Source organism: Bombyx mori, chromosome 21 (genome assembly GCF_030269925.1).
Source record: "Bombyx mori chromosome 21, ASM3026992v2".
Lineage (NCBI taxonomy): Eukaryota > Metazoa > Arthropoda > Insecta > Lepidoptera > Bombycidae > Bombyx > Bombyx mori.
In genome coordinates, this window is record NC_085127.1 from 14,875,183 (window position 1) to 14,895,184 (window position 20,002).

Sequence of the window (20,002 nt, forward strand, 5' to 3'; positions counted from 1 at the left end):
TGTCTGCTTCCTTATTTTATGACTGGATGATTGACGTCGCTGTGATATTCTCTGAAGGTTCGGAGGCGACGGTAAATGGTATTCGCATTAATAACAGAGTACTCTGAAACTAGAGCAGAGGATGGGATACCGTAGTGATATGATGATGAGAGCACTCGTAGCCTACTACGTAAGCTTGTACATATCGACGCTTGAAAGGCAAACGTGACTAAGCGACAATAACTGCTTTGTATATAAATGATAGGCAATAACCATATTCGATGCGAAAAAAAAAAGTCTAGGTCTATTAAAATCATTTTAATCCTACAGATTGATTCGTTAAAATAATTTTTTTTTTCAGGTATTTCAACTTTAAATTAGTCTACTGTAAAGTTCACGCATTGTCGCTTAGCCACGTTTGCTTTTCAAGCGTCGATATATTTTTTTCATTGGCGTCAGTTCATTATTTAATTGGAAGAATATTGGGATAATAGAAAAAAAGGATATATTTAAAAAAAAGATGTAGTGTAGTTTGGGTAGAGGTGTATGTAAGAAGTGGTATTCACATAGGACCTAGTTACCATAAGTGCTTCTGTAAAGAAATTGGCAGTAAAATTAAAACACAAGTATTTTCTGACTCCTATCCATTAACGTGTACAATGTCTGAATATGGAAGGTTTGTGGCAGGCAGCCGTCACAGAACACGCTATTCAAGATTAGCTTGTGTATATAAAAGTTCCGAACAACAACATTTGGACTGTTAGTGTACCGAGCAATATCACCCGCTCGGTGGAAAATCTTCCCTTTGTCGATAAAGCTCAAAAAGGTTTATTTAAAAAAAAAACTTCTGCATTTGCAACGGAAACCCGTTGGACATTTTCGATTAATCAGATTACACTGCTTACCCAGTAAGCCGGTCATCATTAACATATCTAGTGATTACTTTCTGCTGAAGCTTTTTAAGAGATGCTTTTCGAAATCTCAACAGCTTTTTATGCATTGTTGAAACACGAGGATTTTTGTACAATGATTGACCATACATAAATGTAGTATTATTTAAGAACACTGTCGACTGAGTTCAACCAATTAAAGAAGAGCTTTTCAAGATTGAGGTTTTAAAAAAATTCAAGTTAGAGTGAAAGCTTTAAAAAATAACTGTAAGCGAGAAAAAAAAGAATAATAAAGATCTACAAATAACAAACGTGCTAAATCCGGAATGCCTATCACAACCATGATATCGCTTTTCCCTCAATATTACAGAATCAAAACTTACAAAAGAACAATTCATATTACAAGTCGAACGTTAAAACCGAAACTTTAGCGAACACGCAAACAAAGTTTCGACAAAAATAGGAAAAACAGAAAGCTCCGAGAGCCGAACAAACAATCGGCGGAGGAATCAAGGATTCTTAATGGATAGAAAATGGATAGTGCGGCCGAGATTGGGGAAACATTCGACCAAATTTTGCATAGTCAGTACCACAGACGTATGCGCGCTGGAGATGGCACTTGTGAATTAAATACGATTTTTTAAAGTACTTAGACAGGATGTTTTAGCGGTAGGCACCGGCTTGGCTCTGCCCCTGGCATTGCAGATATCCATGGGCGACGGTAACCACTCGCCATCAGGTGGGCCGTATTCTCGTCTGCCTACAAGGGCAATAAAAAAAGATGTGTGGTGTCGTGGGACACCGGATAGGAACGAAGTTCCTTACTATAAAAAAAAAAAATTATTTTATTTTATTATTGCGAAAATGAACGCTCTAAGATCGGGGTCAATGAATGATAAAAAATATGTTAGTTTTTGTAGTTAAGTCGTACGCTTTACTAATAAAAATCTTACGTTACGGACGTTTTTTCCCGGTTAGGCTACCCCTCCGCATCATCCGATAAAGAACTTCGTTCCAAAAAAAAAAAAGGGGTAGTACAGTACCGTACGTAGGGGTATGACAGTACAGTACATTCACAGTAGTTTAGACTGTAACAGAAGTATATTTGTGCGTTGAGAATGTATCTGTAAAATGAATAGAGCAATTAGCTATAAAACACTATTCTGATTTTGTCTATTTGGTTTATTCTACTATTTTTTAATTCTATTTCTAAAACGAAGATATCATTCATTCATCATCAAGTTTGTGGACTGGCGAAGACCTTTCAACTTGTTTATTATCTATTTGACTTTATTAACTTTATGTACAAAAGTACAGTGGCGGGTTTAATGCCTAAGGCATTTTCTATCTTACTGTACCGGTTTGGTAAGCATTACCGCTAGATTACCTCAAGTTATTGACTCTACTAAAATATTATCGTAGAGAAACTGTGAAGTGGTTAACTTCAAATATGAAATATAACAAAAATGCACTCGGAATATTTGTCGAGTTTAAGGGAGTTTCAAATTAAAAACCATTTCATGTCTGGACACATCTATGTCCTGGTGGCAGGCAATCGTGGCCTTTGGCTCGGCTCCAACCACCACGATGTGGGATGAAATTTAATACGAGAACCCCACTGAATATTTATTTATGATAATATGCAATGATTTATGCTCGGATTCCTTTCCAGTTAATAATTTTTCGATGTTCCGTTTTTTATTCTTATCAGAACTATTAGAAATTTATTAGGTCGTTATTTATTTGATTTTAAATTGAATTCGGCTATACAAAGTTATTATTTTGTGATAAAAAATTACTTTAGTCCTCAATTTATTACTGTACTAGGGGCCCGCTCCGGCTCCGCTCGGGCCTTTAACAAAAATTTCAACAATATTTGACGTTGTTTTATTTTGTAAATAAATGAACATTTATTGCGGCATAACTATAATAGTTACACATATGCTGTCGCGACACTTTTTGTTAATAATAATGTGTTCTATAAAGTTGTAGTACATTATTTTATTCTATCATCAATCGTTTTCGTAGGGCACGTGATGTAAAGAATATTTTAGGTATTTTTTTTACACCTTGGGTTACATTATTGAAGTTTTAGTAAGGATTCCTAATTTTTTTCAAAAAATGATTATATCCTATGTCACTCGGGAATAGTGTAGCTTCCAAACAGTGAAAGAGTTTTTCAAATTGGGTCAGTAGTTTCGGAGCCTATTCAATACAAACAAACAAACAAATCTTTCCTCTTTATAATATTAGTGTAGATAACGATTGATCTTTATTCTCTTAAACAGAGTAGTATTATATTTTTAAAACTAGTTTTTTTTAAATCGTTAGTGTTCATAATGTAAACAAAAAGGTGTATCTACTATAAATAGCCAACTGATAGTAGCACCGGAGCTGTGCTCAGGGAGAAAATCTTGTTAGAGCCTCACTATGAAGCTGAGTACTTTGCGACCTTCGTTAAGGAGAGGCTTTGTTTGAATATTTAGATTTTCGGCTCACTTACCGAACTGCCTAATTCAGATCTTAAGCACTGGTGGTAGAGAGAAGCCTCAGAGAATCTTTGCTCTGAATTGCACTTTTACCTTTTACACATAATAGCCAAGCCATAATAGCCAATTGTTTCGAACAAGAAATATTTTTAAGCGGTAGGCAGCGGCTTGGCTTTGCCCCTGGCATTGTTGAAGTCCATGGGGGACGGTAACCACTTACTATCAGGTGGGCCGTATGCTCGTCTGCCTAAAAGGGCATTAAAAGAAATATTAACGATTTTTTTTATCACATGCATAGGTTAATTGTATGTAATGTGAGTCATTTACAAACTGGCGCGGTATTCGATCGTGTCCCCTCTAAAGATTGTTGGCCAGACATCATTGGAAAAGTTATCACGTTTTTATTTCAGATATTTTGAACAGTGTAGAACGACTTTAAGAATGCATCAAAGCATCCACATTTTGTCTAATAAGCTACCTTACTCCGCCAATCGAGAAGTTCACCAACGAGTGCTCATTCAGTCTAACAACGTACAACATAAGTGGAAAAGTTTTACGTGATGACCATGTAGGTTAGGCGCTTGTTGGTCCAGGGAAACTTGAACGAGATGTAATATTATCGGTGAAGTTGTTGAGAGCTCATTTTAGTTTGGATTAACCACATGGTGAGTACTGTGGGTAGATCGTTGGTAGTGACTTCCATAATGGTTATGAGATTGTAGCGATGTCTATCGACTGATGATTATCGATTATCTGTACTCACCGACACCTTAACGTGAGTGTCGCTGATCATATCGAGACACCAGAATTCATTTATTTACATTTTATGTTTATATACTTTTTTCAGTAGGTAATTTGATTTTGTGTTGGGAATGTTACTACTAGAAATGTCCTAGACTAGAACTAGAATGTCCCTCTGATGTTGGGTTGTTGCAGGAAAACTTACGTCAGAGCTCAGTTTGCCTTTGCATATACGTGCAAGTTAATATTCTTTTTAGCTTTTCTTTGTACAATGCATACAAAAGTCTTAGTTCAATTTGTTGTAAATTTTACCCTACTCACAAAAATCAAAACTACCTATTATGTTAAGATAAGAACTCAATTGGGCAGGAAAGGTATGGTCTGTGACAACATAATACGTTTGGTATATTTAAGAACTAGCGACCCGCCCTCGCTTCGCTTCGGAAACTGTAATTTATTATTGATTTCTCCACTATTTAATGAATGTTATTATACATACAAACCTTTCTCTTTAATCAATATATCTATTAAAAAAAACGCATCAAAATCCGTTGGGTAGTTTTAAAGATTTAAGCACACATAGGGACAGGTATATAGGGACAGAGAAAGCAACTTTGTTTTATACTATGTAGTGATATGACGCAAAAATTATCTCGACAAAAATGTGAATGCTTGCTCTAAATTTAAGAACAGTCCTCGGTACAAGGACCCTCCTTAACGTTTTATAACGGAGAAAATAATTTCATCCGTGTGAAGGAAAGTATAGCTAAGCTGTGTTTAGGGAGAGAGGCTTGTCCTTCTAATTTCCTTCAGACGGCCGTTCTATATTATTTTTGGCTGCAATATTATTCCAGGGACGTTCTCCTGCAATTATATGTTATTACAGGGTAAGTCCATTAGAGACGGATCCAAAGCTCCGTGAAGTTTCCTTCGAAGATACGAAAATTCAATTTTGAAGAATTCAGATTGTGATGAATGATTTTAAAAAGTTTGTGTTTAGCGAGTAACTCGATAACGCTGAAGAGAGTTCCAGTAATTGCTGAGCCAAGGTTCGTGGGCTCTATTCTCACTTCGAGCCAGAAACCACGTGACGAACAGATTTGTTTGTTTATTGTCAGGGTGTTTAATGTATATTTATTTACACGTATATAAGTATGTATGTGTCTCTGATTAGTTGGTTAGTCTCTGGTTACCACAGTGCAGAGAATCCTAGTGTAAGGTCACATAACCGTGCTTGATTTTGCTACCGATTATCTCAAAAACAATTAATATTCATTGAAAACTTTTTTTTGCTTATGTAAGAAGGAGGCAGATATATTCCAGTGACGATATTATTATTTAACATCTTGCAAGCAAAATCTGTGTCCTACATTTACTAAAGTAATGAAACAGCTATCTTGAATTTACAATGTAAGAGCAGAATTGAATTAGATCAGCTGTACAGACTGTAGAGCCAACAAATATAAGGGATGATCGCTGCAGCTCGGACCAGATAAAAGCCAGTAAAGGAGCCCGCATTGAGTGGCACTTGAAAATGTGTTCTAAAACTTTAAACTTGAGACAAAATATTCGAAGCAATCATCCTTTCCGTAATTCGAAACTATAGGAAAACAACCATCCACTTGATGATCAGTAGTCACCATCACGGAGCTTAACAATTTGAGGAGTATAGCCGCGCTGCTGCGTCATGCACATGATAATATATGCCTAGTCTTGTTTATGGTATGTCATGGTATATACTCGAATATACTCAAAGTATAAGTTCACAATTATTCTGTACTGCCAATGGCTGACTTCTCTAACTACATAACACTAGACAACGCGTTCTAAACTTTGTCCCGCAATAGCTGGCAAAGGTATTTAGCAAACTGAATATATGAATAGCAAGTTTCAAGTGAATCCAGGTTTAGAAGACATAAAAGCACTTTCAGTTAGCTATACTTCACTGGTGGTAGGACCTCTTGGGAGGCCGCACGGGTAGGTACCACCACCCCGCCTATTTCCGCCGTGAAGCAATAATGCGTTTTGGTTTGAAGGGTGGGGCAGCCGTTGTAATTATACTTGAGACCTTAGGACTTATATCTCAAGGTGGGTGGCACATTTATGTTGTAGATGCCTATGGGCTCCAGTAACCACTTAACACCAGGTTGGCTGTGAGCTCGTCGACCCATCTAAACAATAAAAAAAAAGAACAACTGTTGTTTCAGGCAGTAACCCACAGTACGAAAAAAAGACGGCAAAGTAAAAAATGCGACCCGTTTCTACTTAAAACTTAATCTATGGCAGTGTCAAGTGCACGACAGTCGTGCACAAAAGCGCTCCGTGGCCCGGCTCGTGTTTTATTGGGCAAGTTCTGCGATAAATTGGCCAAGCCGAGTGTGACTGATCAGAACTTAGACGTACCGTCAACCACAGAAGGGCTTTCAAAAAGCTATTTTAATTTAATTGAAGTCCAGGATTTACGTTGTACATGCTAAGTTCAAAGAATAATTAATAACCTTTAACATTTTTTTAATCATAAATCTTATCTTCAGAATACAATTTTGAGGTTAATGTTTTTAACCAGCAGAAGATCGAACGATTGGTTTGTTAGTTTTAGAATTGACAGCGATCTGTTTTGAATTTGGTTGTTGTTACAGTGGTTGAGTGCAACAGAAGACTTTAAACCTTATGTAAATTAAACAGTTAAATATTACGTAAAGTACTTAAAAGTGAGATTAAACTATAAAAGTTATTTTTTCTGCCTAGATGGGTGAACTACGTCACGGGCTACCGACGGCACGTGTTAAGTAGTCAACGGGGCGCATAAACATAAACATAATATCTTTCGCAGCCCTAACAGTGGTAGGCAGCGGCTTGGCTCTGCCCCTGGCATTGCTGAAGTCCATGGGCAACGGTAACCACTCACCATCAGGTGGGCCGTATGCTCGTCTGCCTACAAGGGCAGTAAAAAAAAATTATAAGCAGAAATCTGCTTCCTGAGCGCTATCACATGTCTTTCTTCAAACGAGGCTTGTGGAGAGTATTATACGGTAGGCAGCCGCTTGACTCTGCCCCTGGCATTGCTGAAGTCCATGGGCGACGGTAACTACTCACCATCAGGTGGGCCGTATGCTCGTCTGCCTACAAGAGCAAAAAAAAAAGAATCATAATAAACGTTATACAATTGCCAACTTACACAACAATTTTTACTTCGACTGTACTTTGTACAGGTTTGAAGAGAATTTATATCTTGCACCTGAAATCCTGTTAGTCGTTCCTTTATGGAGAACGATTTTCAGACATCTGCATCTTATCGTCAAGGGATAAGATTCAAAATCTCTTGGCAAATACTTAAAAGATAACTTTTCAACAGCCAGGTTTTCTATGATACAATTCAGTTGAGCATCGGAAATTGAATCTTGAAAATAGAAAAGAAAATATCCCTTAAGTAATGAGTTTTTCATTTGAGGATATTGTGGAATATAATTATTGATTCTTTTTTTGAAGTTATACTTCTTTAGGCGCGTTATGAAAAATTGATAAGAGTGAAATTTTACGATGCGCGCGCACCGTGACACAAAATTAACAGAATGAAGTTGCCCACTAAATCGCTCATTACAAATGTCAAGAAAAGGGATACCAATATGCGTGTTTGAGGATGTTGTTTAATCGATTTTTTTTCAAATTGATTAAAATTTAAATAAATAAAAAAGAAATAAATTTAATAAAAATAAAGTATAACTTCTTACGCGGGACATAAGTACACGCACCCTTTTTTTTGTTTGTTTGTTTGTTACTATGAGTGTTCTATGAGCACGAGTATGTCACGACTGCATGTGGACGTCGGCTAATGACCCTGCTGTGTATTGGATTGCTGAATAAGCAATTGAAGTCGTCGGACCTACAATGTAAGCGACCCAGTGTACTTTTAGTACTACGAATATGTCAGTGTTGAAATTCAACAGGCAGTCTAAATTAAAAAAAAAAATACATGTTAAGCACGCGGTCATGAAGTAATTTCATGATAAAACAATAACATCTATACTAATATTATAAAGCTGAAGAGTTTGTTTGTTTGTTTGAACCAGCTAATCTCAGGAATTACTGGTCCGATTTGAAAAATTCTTTCAGTGTTAGATAGCCCATTTATGGAGGAAGGTTATAAGCTATATAACATCACGGTAAGACCAATACAAGTGGAGTACCAATAAATAATGTTTCAAAATAGGGGTTTAAATAGCACCTTAGCATTCAAAAATATTTTTTACTTACTTTTTACGTAAATGAAGTGGGGGGTAAAACTTAGCATTATGCCAAAGTAATTATTCCAAGCGGGTGGAGTCGCGGGCAAAAGCTAGTTGTGTAATAAAATCCAGTAGCAATACATTTTACCTATTTCTGCCGTGAAGCAAACATGCGTTTTGATTAGAAAGGTAGGACTTAGGACCGCCATTACACAATACAGTTGAGACTACGATTTCGTGTTTCAGCGCGACTATTTACGTTACGATGTTTTTGAACTTCAGTAATTGCTTAACACCAGCCAGTCCGTCGGTTAGTTTACCCATGAGGGGAAGGAAAAATATTGAATTATCCTTTAAAGAGTATCTACGGTTCTTTGTCCTCAAGGTGGTATAGCCGTCTCAACTTGCACAGCATTTACATTTTAATTCCCAGTTTGATTAGCTGATAGGCAGCTTAACATTACGTGGCTCGCGTTGCTAAGCTCTTTGCACATAAGAAATTTATTGTAGCAATTGCCTTTTAAACTTCTCTTTTCTGTCACGTTTTCTTTAATTTTTACCGACTTCTAATCTTTTGTTCACAAACAGAACGAAGCCAGCGAACGAGCTTATCGCTATGGAGCTTTACTTGCTATATTAAAAACTTCAAGGGGAATCGTTCGCTGAACCCGTACAGTCGATTTAATTCAACCACAAAGAAGGAGTCCGTACAAATGCGGAATTAATCCAGCTAAATTGAAGAACGTAGACACACAAAAAGTCTTGAAGGAAATCGCTCGCTCGCGCCATACACGTTTTGCTGAGTAACCCATCGTGGTGGAAACACACGTCTTGATATTCTAGTATTAAACGATGATTAATATCAACCCAAAGTGACAAAGTGGCCACTTTGAAGTCGTCGTGGCCTAAAGGATAAGACGTCCGGTGCATTCGTATCGAGCGATGCACTGGTGTTCGAATCTCGCTGGCGGGTACCAATTTTTCTGATGAAATACGTTCACGATTGACTTCCACGGTGAAGGAATAACACCGTGCAATAAAAATCAAACCCGCAAAATTATAATTTGCGTAATTACTGGTGGTAGGACCTCTTGTGAGTCCGCACGGGTAGGTACCACCGCCCCGCCTATTGCTGCCGTGAAGCAGTAATGCGTTTCGGTTTGAAGGGTGGGGCAGCCGTTGTGACTATACTGAGACCTTAGAACTATGTCTCAAGGTGTGTGGCGCATTTACGTTGTAGATGTCTATGGGCTCCAGTAACCACTTAACACCAGGTGGGCTGTGAACTCGTCCACACATCTAAGCAATAAAAAAAATAAAAATAAAGTTGAAGGAAAGAGGCCTAGGGGGCGTAGTCCCATGCGCTGGTCCGATCAGATTAAGACGACTTTGGAATCCAGCATCAATGTCACTATCCACTGCGCGGAGGACAAAAGTGAATGGAGGAACATAGTCACAACAAAAGTGCTCATTAAAGGTCACGATCCTCAGAACTGAGGAATACGACGCACGGAGAAGGAATATAAACCCTCGTTATGAATGTAAGTAATTGGACTGCTCAATTTGCCACATTTAATGATCACAACCTGAGCTCGTATACGCAGTCTCATTCATGTAAGCCCTTACGTAATCAGGTTTTAAAACCATATGATGGTCTTAGCCATTACCTCTTTGATTTTTTTTCCTACCTTGAGAGGCTATTTCAGCGTAACCTTAACTAGGCTCACGGGGCTCAAACCGTAGTAATGCTAATACTGACCCTAGCAAGAGCGGTGCTTCGTAGAATATACCACCGGATCGGAAACGCGACCCACTGAGAAGATCCGGCGAGAAACTCAGTGGGCTGTGTCTATGAGTTAATTCGCTAGTCGAGCTCTTCGTCGCAAGCAACGGGTTCGACGAGGACGGTGACCGGTGCTTGTGGTACCTAAAAGCACCGTTAATAGATCGAGAGGATCCGTAATGACGCGTTTTGGGTGACGTCGACTGTTTACCATTCGGTTTACAGGATCGGGTATGTGAATTTTATTGTTGTTTTATATCGTCTCCAATACCAGCAAGATTATGCAATTTCAAACATTTAGATTGTGTTCTGATTATTTCTAATTTAATCTATATTTGTAGCATGTGGTTCTAAAAGCATAACAGCAAAAGAGGCTTTATGCCTGTGTATGTACATACTCAGAGCAATAAGGAAACCCTCTGTTATTTTATGCCCATAACTGAATACATTAATTAGGGGCTGGTTGAAACGCAACACATCACCGTAATCGCCCGCGTCGATTCCGTCGCTCTGGCCGCGACATTCCCAATGATATTTCGATCGGCCGATATGAAAACAGACCCGTGATTGAATCGTGATCGGTCCCAGCCATCGGCAATGGCCCTCACAACAATCCCAATAGAATTCCATTACTCGAAAGCAGACGCAGAACGGGAAATTGCCTGATTAAAATCGAGAATTGTCTCGTGTGCAGTAATAGCATTTGTAAATTGAGCGTGTCTGTTTGTGCACGTAATTACTAGACGTTTAGATTGAATTCGATTTGAAACTACGCTTTTGTTTTCAAAATTGCAGTACGCTTGTATGATTATTTTACGTGTGATTACAGTTGTGGTATTATAATGCCCTGTTTAAATTTAATTTGTGAATTCTGCATGCGGAACGCTATGTCAATATAATTGATGAATAATCTTCAATTCCTCAAGGGTAGAAATATCTGTAAATATCTACTAAGGAAAATTGTTGAATAGCTAGCTCATATACGATAATGGATCAGGGTAAATAGTAATGTATACCGGAACAATTCATGTGCGTCGTTTGATAGGTTTCTGTTCGAATCTTGACTTAGATACTATGTTTTTTCTTTGCTGGTTTCTTACCGATATACTTACTAATAATAGCGCAAGTCAGTAACTGTATTTCTTTTGTGTTTTTTTTATACACTGCCCACCTGATGGTGAGTGATTACCGTCGCCCATGGAGTTAAGCAATGCTAGGGACAGAGCCAAGTCGCTGCCTTTCTTTTTTTTATAGCTTAGATGGGTGGACGAGCTCACAGCCCACCTGGTGTTAAGCGGTTACTGGAGCCCATAGTAAATGCGCCACCCACCTTGAGATATAAGATCTAAGGTCTCAAATATAGTTACAACGGCTGCCCCGCCCTTCAAACCGAAACGCACTACTGCTTCACGGCAGAAATAGGCGGGGTGGTGGTACCTACCGGTGCGGACTCACAAGAGGTCCTACCACCAGTGCCTACCGTTAAACCGTATTTTAGTGACGTTGCTGCATTTAAATTGATTGATCGTTAGCAGTCTAAGTTGACAACAAAATAAACTGGCACAAACCCACAACTAGAGTTTTAGTACTAGAGTATGAGGTTATCATTACCGAATAGTCGGCAATGCTTTGACGTTGTTTATGATTGCTTCGTTGCTCTGGTTGTGAGTACCCTATTCTTGAATCATTATCTCTAGCTTAGGTTCTCTGTCAGTCAATGACTTTGTGTGATACATTTTACAACACAGTAAATTAAAAAAAAAATTAATTAAAGTGAAATGAATGAAGTCGTAATGTCTGCGAGTCTAATGGGTAGAGACAAGTCGCATAGTTAGTGATAAACTGAAAATATCTAAATACGAGTAGGAATATTATATTTTATAGAAAACGGATTGTCATTTTACTTCGGTATTGTAAAAGGAAGCACTGAAAATAAAATATAATGAAAATTTATGTTTCACTGAAAACTATTTTAATTTACGTAAACTTTCCCCATGTGTTTCGCTTGAGAGCTAATGTTCGGAATTCATAAAGAGCAAATATTAATAAATAAAGTTTATATGCTAATACCGTGTAGAATTAGGGGCTCTTGTGAGTCCGCATGGGTAGGTACCACCACCCTGCCTATTTCTGCCGTAAAGCAGTAATGCGTTTCGGTTTGAAGGGTGGGGCAGCCGTTGTAACTATACTTGAGACCTTAGAACTTATATCTCAAGGTGGGTGGCGCATTTACGTCGTAGATGTCTATGGGCTCCAGTAACCACTAAACGTCAAGTGGGCTGTGAGCTCGTCCATCCCACTAATCAATAAAAAAAATTGAAAAATATAACAATATTTATTGGACTCACTTCTGAACATTTCCACCTCTCTCTCTCTCTATTTTGGTAACTACAACTGGTGAACAGTATCAGTACTGAGTGAGTGAGGAATTCCACAATAGTTATACACATAAAAAAATGTGTAGTTGAAACTCGGGAAAATTAAAACCTTCAAAAGTATTAACATCTAATTTTCCGAAAGGATTAGTTTCATATATGTGTACTATTGTCTCTTTTTAGTGTCGACTTCAGAGTATAATTAAGTACTGTTTCATCGAATTTCAAATCGCAACGGTACCAAAGAGGTTTTTAGCTCAAAAAACTATCAATCAGTTTGTTTGAAGTCGTCGTGGCCTAAAGGATAAGGCGTCCGGTGCATTCGTATCGAGCGGTGCACTGGTGTTCGAATCCCGCAGGCGGGTACCAATTTTTCTAATGAAATATGTACTCAACAGATGTTCACGATTCACTTCCACGGTGAAGGAATAACACCGTGCAATAAAAATCAAACCCGCAAAATTATAATTTGCGTAATTACTGGTGGTAGGACCTCTTGTGAGTCCGCGCGGGTAGGTACCACCGCCCCGCCTATTTCTGCCGTGAAGCAGTAATGCGTTTCGGTTTGAAGGGTGGGGCAGCCGTTGTGACTATACTGAGACCTTAGAACTATATCTCAAGGTGTGTGGCGCATTTACGTTGTAGATGTCTATGGGCTCCAGTAACCACTTAACACCAGGTGGGCTGTGAGCTCGTCCACACATCTAAGCAATAAATAAAAAAAATATTTAAATCAATATACGAGTACTGGTATTAATGGGCCTTTACATGAGGTATTCTGGGGGTCCTAACTGGGACTCCGATATTAATAATTTCCGTAAGCATTGTTGATTACTATTTAACTTGTGGCGAAACATGTTGCTTACACGAGTTATAAGATGAGATCGCCATAAACGTCTTAATGTAGCATCACGGGTATTTATCTCATCAAATACATGTTTCTCTCATACCATATATAAATTGCAAAATGGACCACACTAACACTCATCACAAATCGGTCTTCATCTTTTGGAGTTGCCCCACATAAAATCGTGTCCAGAAAATCCGTCCTTCTCAGAATAAGGAACAAATATACATTGGCCAGTCTCCACGCTCCATTTCGCTGTATCCAATGACCAATGTCCATGTATTATTAACTACCCCTGAATGCACAATGCCCTCTTTATTAGTCCAAGATTAATGGCCCAAGTTGGTGGACCGTGCCTTCCTAGAGGGGTCCGTCTAGTCTACGCTTTATTTATATGTATGTATGTATGTATGTAATATATTTATTCATAAGAAGTTACACTTACATTCAAAACATGCCCCGCAAAACTGCTTATGCAGTTTGACTGCAGGTAACTCGCTTTATACAAACATAGCGTATAAACCATTCAACTAGCTTATACTATAATAACACAATTAATTTACGTAAATGGTTATAACGTATTTAACAAATGTTTTTTTAATAAGCTTTTAAATTTAGCAAGTATAGGCTCACGTCTTATGTCCTCGGGTAAACTATTGAGTAAGTATGGAACACGTTTTTTTAACGTTCTATCTCCATAGTAATTTTGTACCATGGGTATTTCAAATTTTCCTTTGGACATTGACCTTGTGCCAGTTTTATGTTGCACCAAGTTAGTTAAACGATCCTGTTTACTATGATTGTTTACAAGTAGAAGATATTTATGTTTCAGGCTAGCCGGTAAAATTTTACATATTTTATATAGTTTAGAGTAATCTCCTTTACATTGATTCTTTGTCTTTTTATTTACGAGTAATTTTAAAAATCTTGTTTGCAATGATTCTATTTTATCTATGTATGTTTTAAATGTTAATCCATAACAATCAAGAGCGTAACTTATTATGGAATCCACTAGTGCAAAATATAAACATTTTAGTATTGGCAATGGAACTTTAATACCTAAATAATAAAACTTTTCTAGTAATATTCTTAATTTTCCACATAAGTATTCTATGTGGGAATCCCAGGAAAAAGAGGTATCTATTTTTACTCCTAGGTATTTTACACAATTAACTTTTTCGATAGGATTACACGTGCAGTTAATTTTCTTATTGTGGAAGCAATCAAAGCTGTGGGCAATCAGAGGAGGCGGATTATCAATAGAACGTAAATACGGGGAGTGAATAATTATCATCTTTGTTTTGTCAGCGTTTAATATAATGCCGTTATCATGTGACCATTTAACTACCGCATCCACATCCTCTTGAACCCGGCGACACATTTCCGCGAGGTCGGTACTAGCGCTCAGAGTACAAAGGTCATCGGCAAACATGTGGGCGGAGCAGTGACGTAATACTCCACAGAGGCTATTTACGTGCATCAGGTAACACACGGGCCCACATCCGGAGCCCTGGGGAACTCCGCAGTTTACTTGTTTCTCCTCGCTGAACGCATCGCCGACTTTCACACGGTAAGAGCGCGCCCTGAGATAGTCGCTGAACCAAGGGTTCAGCGGCTGCCCCAGGCCGCACTCCTCCATTCCATTTAAGAGGGTTTCAGTCTGTAGGGTATCAAAAGCCTTCCTAAAATCATAAAAAATAGCTACAATAATTTTTTTATTTTCCAAATGTGCATTAATTTCGTCCGTAAAATTTGATAATAAGGTGTTGGTACTTTTATTTTTCTGGAAGCCATGTTGACATTCCGTTAAGATATTATTTTTTTGTAAAAAAGTTCCTATTTGATTGATAACACATTTTTCCATAATTTTATCAATACTTGATAGTATAGCTATTGGTCTGTAATTCGAAAATACTTTACGATCACCTCTCTTATGGACCGGACGAATGATTGCTTCCTTTAATTTTTGTGGAAATTTGTGGTATTTTACAGATAGATTTATCAGCTTAGATAAAACAGGGCTAATCTTATCAACAATTATTTTCAAATCAGACATGCGTATAAGATCACTTCCCGGTGATTTATTTTTATTCATTTTATCAATTATTAGTTTTATGTCCTTGCCATTAACCGGTTGCCATCTCATACACACATTAGACAATTTAACATAAGTCTTCCTTTCCAGCCATTTTTCATCACAGGAGTGCTTTATTTGATCAATTTCCTTTGAGAATGTATCAGCAAATTCATTACAGACTGCCTGCGTGCCGTCCTGTTTAGTTATGTTACTTAAGATTAGATTATCCAAAGACTGCTTATTTTTACCCAATAACTCATTAATTTTATCCCAAACTTTTTTAATATTATTATTACAATCTAAAATTGTTTTTTTATCATGTTCTACGTTACATTTAAAAATTACCTTTTGACATTTATTTCTGTACCTAGTATAAGTTAGTCTTTTTACCATATTCTTTGGATCGCTACACCATATTTTGAATAATCTATCTTTTACAATAACCATATTTTTTAAGCTGTTGTTTATCCAGTACTTTTCATTTCTATAGTCTCTGTTTCCAGTCATATTTTTTACTTTATAACATTGGTTATATATGTCTCTAAATAAAGTTGATAGCTCGTCGTATAATTTAAATGGGCAATCAATATTTAAGAGATGATTGAAGTTAGTTTCTAATAATTTTTCTCTGACCAATCTATTATCAAGCACATGGCGGTGGCACTGGGCCGTGGTAGTGGCGGGCGCAGCGCATGATTCACACACCTCGCCCGAGTGAGCTACATTCGGGGTCTGTTTCCATTGTACAGATGCCGCGACCAAATAATGATCTGATATTTTATGTTTTATTACTGCAGAATCGATTAATGCTGAGGATGATTTAATAAATATATGATCTAAACATGATTCGACTACATTACCCATTAAAATTTCCCTTCTTGTCACGTCTTTAATACATTTTGTAAAACCATGTTCGGCTAATAAATCTTCATAACATTTTACGTATTTCTCTGTATCTTTTAATAAATTTATGTTTATATCCCCACATATTATTACTTTGTCACTAGTAGACAATGACTGTAAAAGTTTTTCAAAGTAGGTTAAAAATTCTTGGATTTTATTCTGATTATTATATCTTGGTGGACGGTATATTGAAATGACGTGTAATTGCTCACCTTGCCAGTCGCAAACAATGGAAACAAACTCGGCTGCGCGCTCGCCATTCACAAGGATAGGATTAAGCCGCGCGCACAACCCCGCGCGAGAGTAAACCAACACTCCTCCACCTCTACGCCCACAACGAGTGTGTACATTAACATCGAATCCAGGAATGCTATAAAATGGTAACAAAGAATAATTGACGTTAGGTTCAGTTATGACTAATATATCTATATAATTAAGACGGTCGTTAAGCCCTACTAAAAGTTCTGAAAAATGTTTTTTTATAGAACGAATATTTACGTGAATAATACATAGTTCTTTTTTGTAGATACTTTGACTTATCCAATTATCTATGCTATCAGTACATACATAATTAATAGATTCATCATCAATTATTATGTCTAACTGAAATGAATCGTTGAATTTTATAAGAATAGTTAAACACAAACATACCAGTTATTAGGTAGTTAATAAAAATAAAAATACTTCAGTTTATGTTAAGTAAGGTCACGATTTCACTTTCATTACGGATGCATATTGACTTCTCACCTTCACTTTTTTTAACTAGAATTTTACCACTAGATACCCATATGTACTTGTATACGCCATGAAGCTGCTTCTTTGTGTTCCACAGCAGGGTTCTAGTTAACTTAGTAAGTGCTTCGTTGATGTATATTTTGTTGGTGGCCAATCCACCTGTGATTTTGTCACTCGTCACCTCCATAATTTTACGGCGCTGCGCCAACCAGGTGTCACGGGAGTCAGCTCCTGAGGCCTTGAATTTCACCACTATAGGTGCCGGTTTTGCGCTAGTTTTCAGAGGGCGGGTGGTCGTGGTTCGCCTGGCCCACTCGATTTCTGATGTACTTACATTAATTATGTCCCCAACCTTAGAAATAACCTCCTTGAGATTTTCACCTGGTAGTTGTTCGATGCCAACTATTTCTATGCGGTCATTTAGAGAAGCCTGCTCGAATTCATGGATCTCCTGTTCAAGCGCAACGTTGCACTTTTCCAAATACACACACTTATTGTTAATATTTAAAACTGTCTTCTCCAATCTACTGATCTTTTCCCGTGATTGTTGGTTTTCTGCAATTATTGTATCGTACCTATCCGACAACAAGCTCAGACTTTGCGTTATTTCATCAAGGTGTGTTTTTACTTGCGGTATTGCACCTACTTTTTTCTGGATGTCCTTAAGTATTTTTTCTTCAATTAAAGAGACCAACTCAGTCTTAAGTTTCGACAAAAGCGATAACTCCATGTTTCTAAAATATTCATCTAAATTACCCGCCACCGACGGTAAGGGTGCGTGGGGCGGAGGACTGTCGAATATTGACTTAACAGAAGTAATAGCGTCGTTTTTTGGAGGTAATTTACAGGCTGGACACTTCCAGTTTGACTTAGCTTTAGCCGCAAGCTTACCGAAGGAGGTCTTTGTGTATCCAACACAGCCGTAGTGGTAGTTATTTTTACATTCATAACAACATAATTTATCCGCTGCACTGATTAGCTGTTGACAATCAAAGCACGAACTCATCGTGTGGGTATACACGATTATAAACGAATATGCAACGCTAGTCACTCGAGTTTGCGATTAAAAGGGCCTAAGCGCCGGGCAGCAGCCGTCACTTACGCGTTTTACCGCGATGTTTATCACTGTTCACTACTGAAGATGCTAAATCAAAATTATAAAATATTATACACAAATTCTACTTAAACTGACTAATATTATTTAAATACAATTAAATTATAATATTGGCTGTCACTTGAAATGTCTACTTAAACAAAATTTAGATGAAACTGTAACTCTTAACAAGTAAAACTTTAAAATATCTTGGTGCAAAATAACTACGTGTCGTTCGATTGCAAACGTGCGTGCGAGTGCAATTTCTTTTTCGAAATTCGAAAAAGAAATTGCACTCGCAATTTCTTTTTCGAATTTCGAATTCGAAATTCGAAAAAGAAATTGTATCTTCATACAATCAACATCGATTGTATGAAGATACAATTTCTTTTTCGTAGTATGAACCATTAACCCCTTTGCCGTGAGTGCCTTATTATGTGATATTAAGATTTTTAATAGCAATACATATCTTATAACCTTAGTTGAGCATATGGTCCACTTAGTGGAAAATTATGAGGTGCTCCACATCATAGTTACTTTTTACCTATTATATATATAATTGACTACAGTTATTGATAATGGTCATTATGATCAACTAAAAGGCGTCTTTTAGAGAAGATGGTTCGTTCGAGACCCAATATCGAAACAAATTAAGCGTCTATACTAAAACACAAACTACATGCGCGTCCCAACATTCAATAACTTATTCACGGCTATCAGTTTCTCATAATTTCCTCGAAGCCCCGAGGGTTGAAGGCTTCCGGGACGTCGTTAAACACTTCTTAATGACCTCCGCTCGTTAAAACGAAAGGTTTCGCCTGTTCTTCGGAATTAACAGTTACTGCCGCTTCCAGCCGCCTAATCCTGACCTCGCAGCTCGAGGGAAATATCAATATTTATTTGGAGTGTAGTGGGCCAAGTTAGTTTGGACCGGCTTTTGTGGTGAAACGTAAAGTTTTATGCATACGGAATGGTCCGTGAATTGGTCGTTTTGCGTTTTGGAGGCACGAAATTTGTGCAAGGATATCGTTTCCAATTGAATGACACCGTGGAGCAGATGATTAGAAATCATTTTTAGATTGGATCTAATTTTATATTTAAATTTTATGCTTTGGCCAAGTTAAAAAATATACAAGCTCCATGACTTGTATATTATTATGTAGCAGGTAGCTAGCATACAACACAATATATTTGACAAATGCCTGAATCACACTAAAAATATTTTAAAGATAAGCTCACGTATACAACAACATTCAGACCGTCGGTCTACCCAGTAATTTTACCGGCTCGGTGGAAGATCTTCCCATAGTCGAGACCGTCGGTCTAATGAGTAATTTAACCCGCTCAGTGGAAGATCTTCCAAATATTTTTAATAATAAATAATTGTTGTAGATACATATATTGATTATTTTACAAGAGAAACTTACACACAGCTGCAGGTAATATCAGAGCACAGTGATTGTCTATTGATATAGATTTATTTATTGATGAATAAGAGGAGGCCACTGAAAGAGGCCTTCACCATGTTTAATGGGTTCCCACTAAGCATTAGTGTAGATATTTATCTACACTAAAGTAAATAATATTTACTTTGTATTTTAGCAGGAAATAAAAGGCTTTTTTGGAACAAAGTTTCTTATGGGACGATGCGGAGGGGTACCCTAATCGGGAAAAACGTCCGTAACGTAAGATTTTTATTAGTAATGCACACAATGTACGACTTAACTTTGTAATAACGTACAAAAAATAACATTTTTTGTTTTTATTTTTATCAATAAAAAAATCATAATAAAAAATGTATACCCGAATAATTATTTTCCTTATACCTCGAATAGAACTTAAAATTAATATTTTTATAATAAGA

At 37.3% G+C, this 20,002-nt stretch overlaps 1 protein-coding gene and 1 non-coding gene across 4 annotated transcripts; both read right to left on the minus strand.

Moving 5' to 3' along the window:
* Nucleotides 1-13,735: 13,735 nt before the first annotated feature.
* Nucleotides 13,736-18,397, minus strand: LOC119630122 (uncharacterized). 3 transcript variants are annotated; one of them, XM_038018588.2, is made up of 3 exons: nucleotides 17,058-18,397; nucleotides 16,523-16,680; nucleotides 13,736-15,012 (listed from the first exon to the last, which is right to left on the minus strand). In XM_038018588.2, exons 1-2 carry the CDS (start codon nucleotides 18,049-18,051, stop codon nucleotides 16,571-16,573), a joined length of 1,104 nt encoding a protein of 367 aa, XP_037874516.1. In that variant the 5' UTR covers nucleotides 18,052-18,397; the 3' UTR covers nucleotides 13,736-15,012; nucleotides 16,523-16,570. The 3 variants fall into 2 exon arrangements, with proteins under 3 accessions (XP_037874516.1, XP_037874514.1, XP_062530571.1); XM_038018586.2 differs by having other exon boundaries at nucleotides 13,736-16,680.
* On the minus strand, nucleotides 14,896-14,971 carry Mir2830-2 (microRNA mir-2830-2). Its single transcript, NR_107452.1, has one exon. It is a non-coding gene; the product is annotated as a microRNA mir-2830-2 (primary transcript).
* Nucleotides 18,398-20,002: the final 1,605 nt, after the last annotated feature.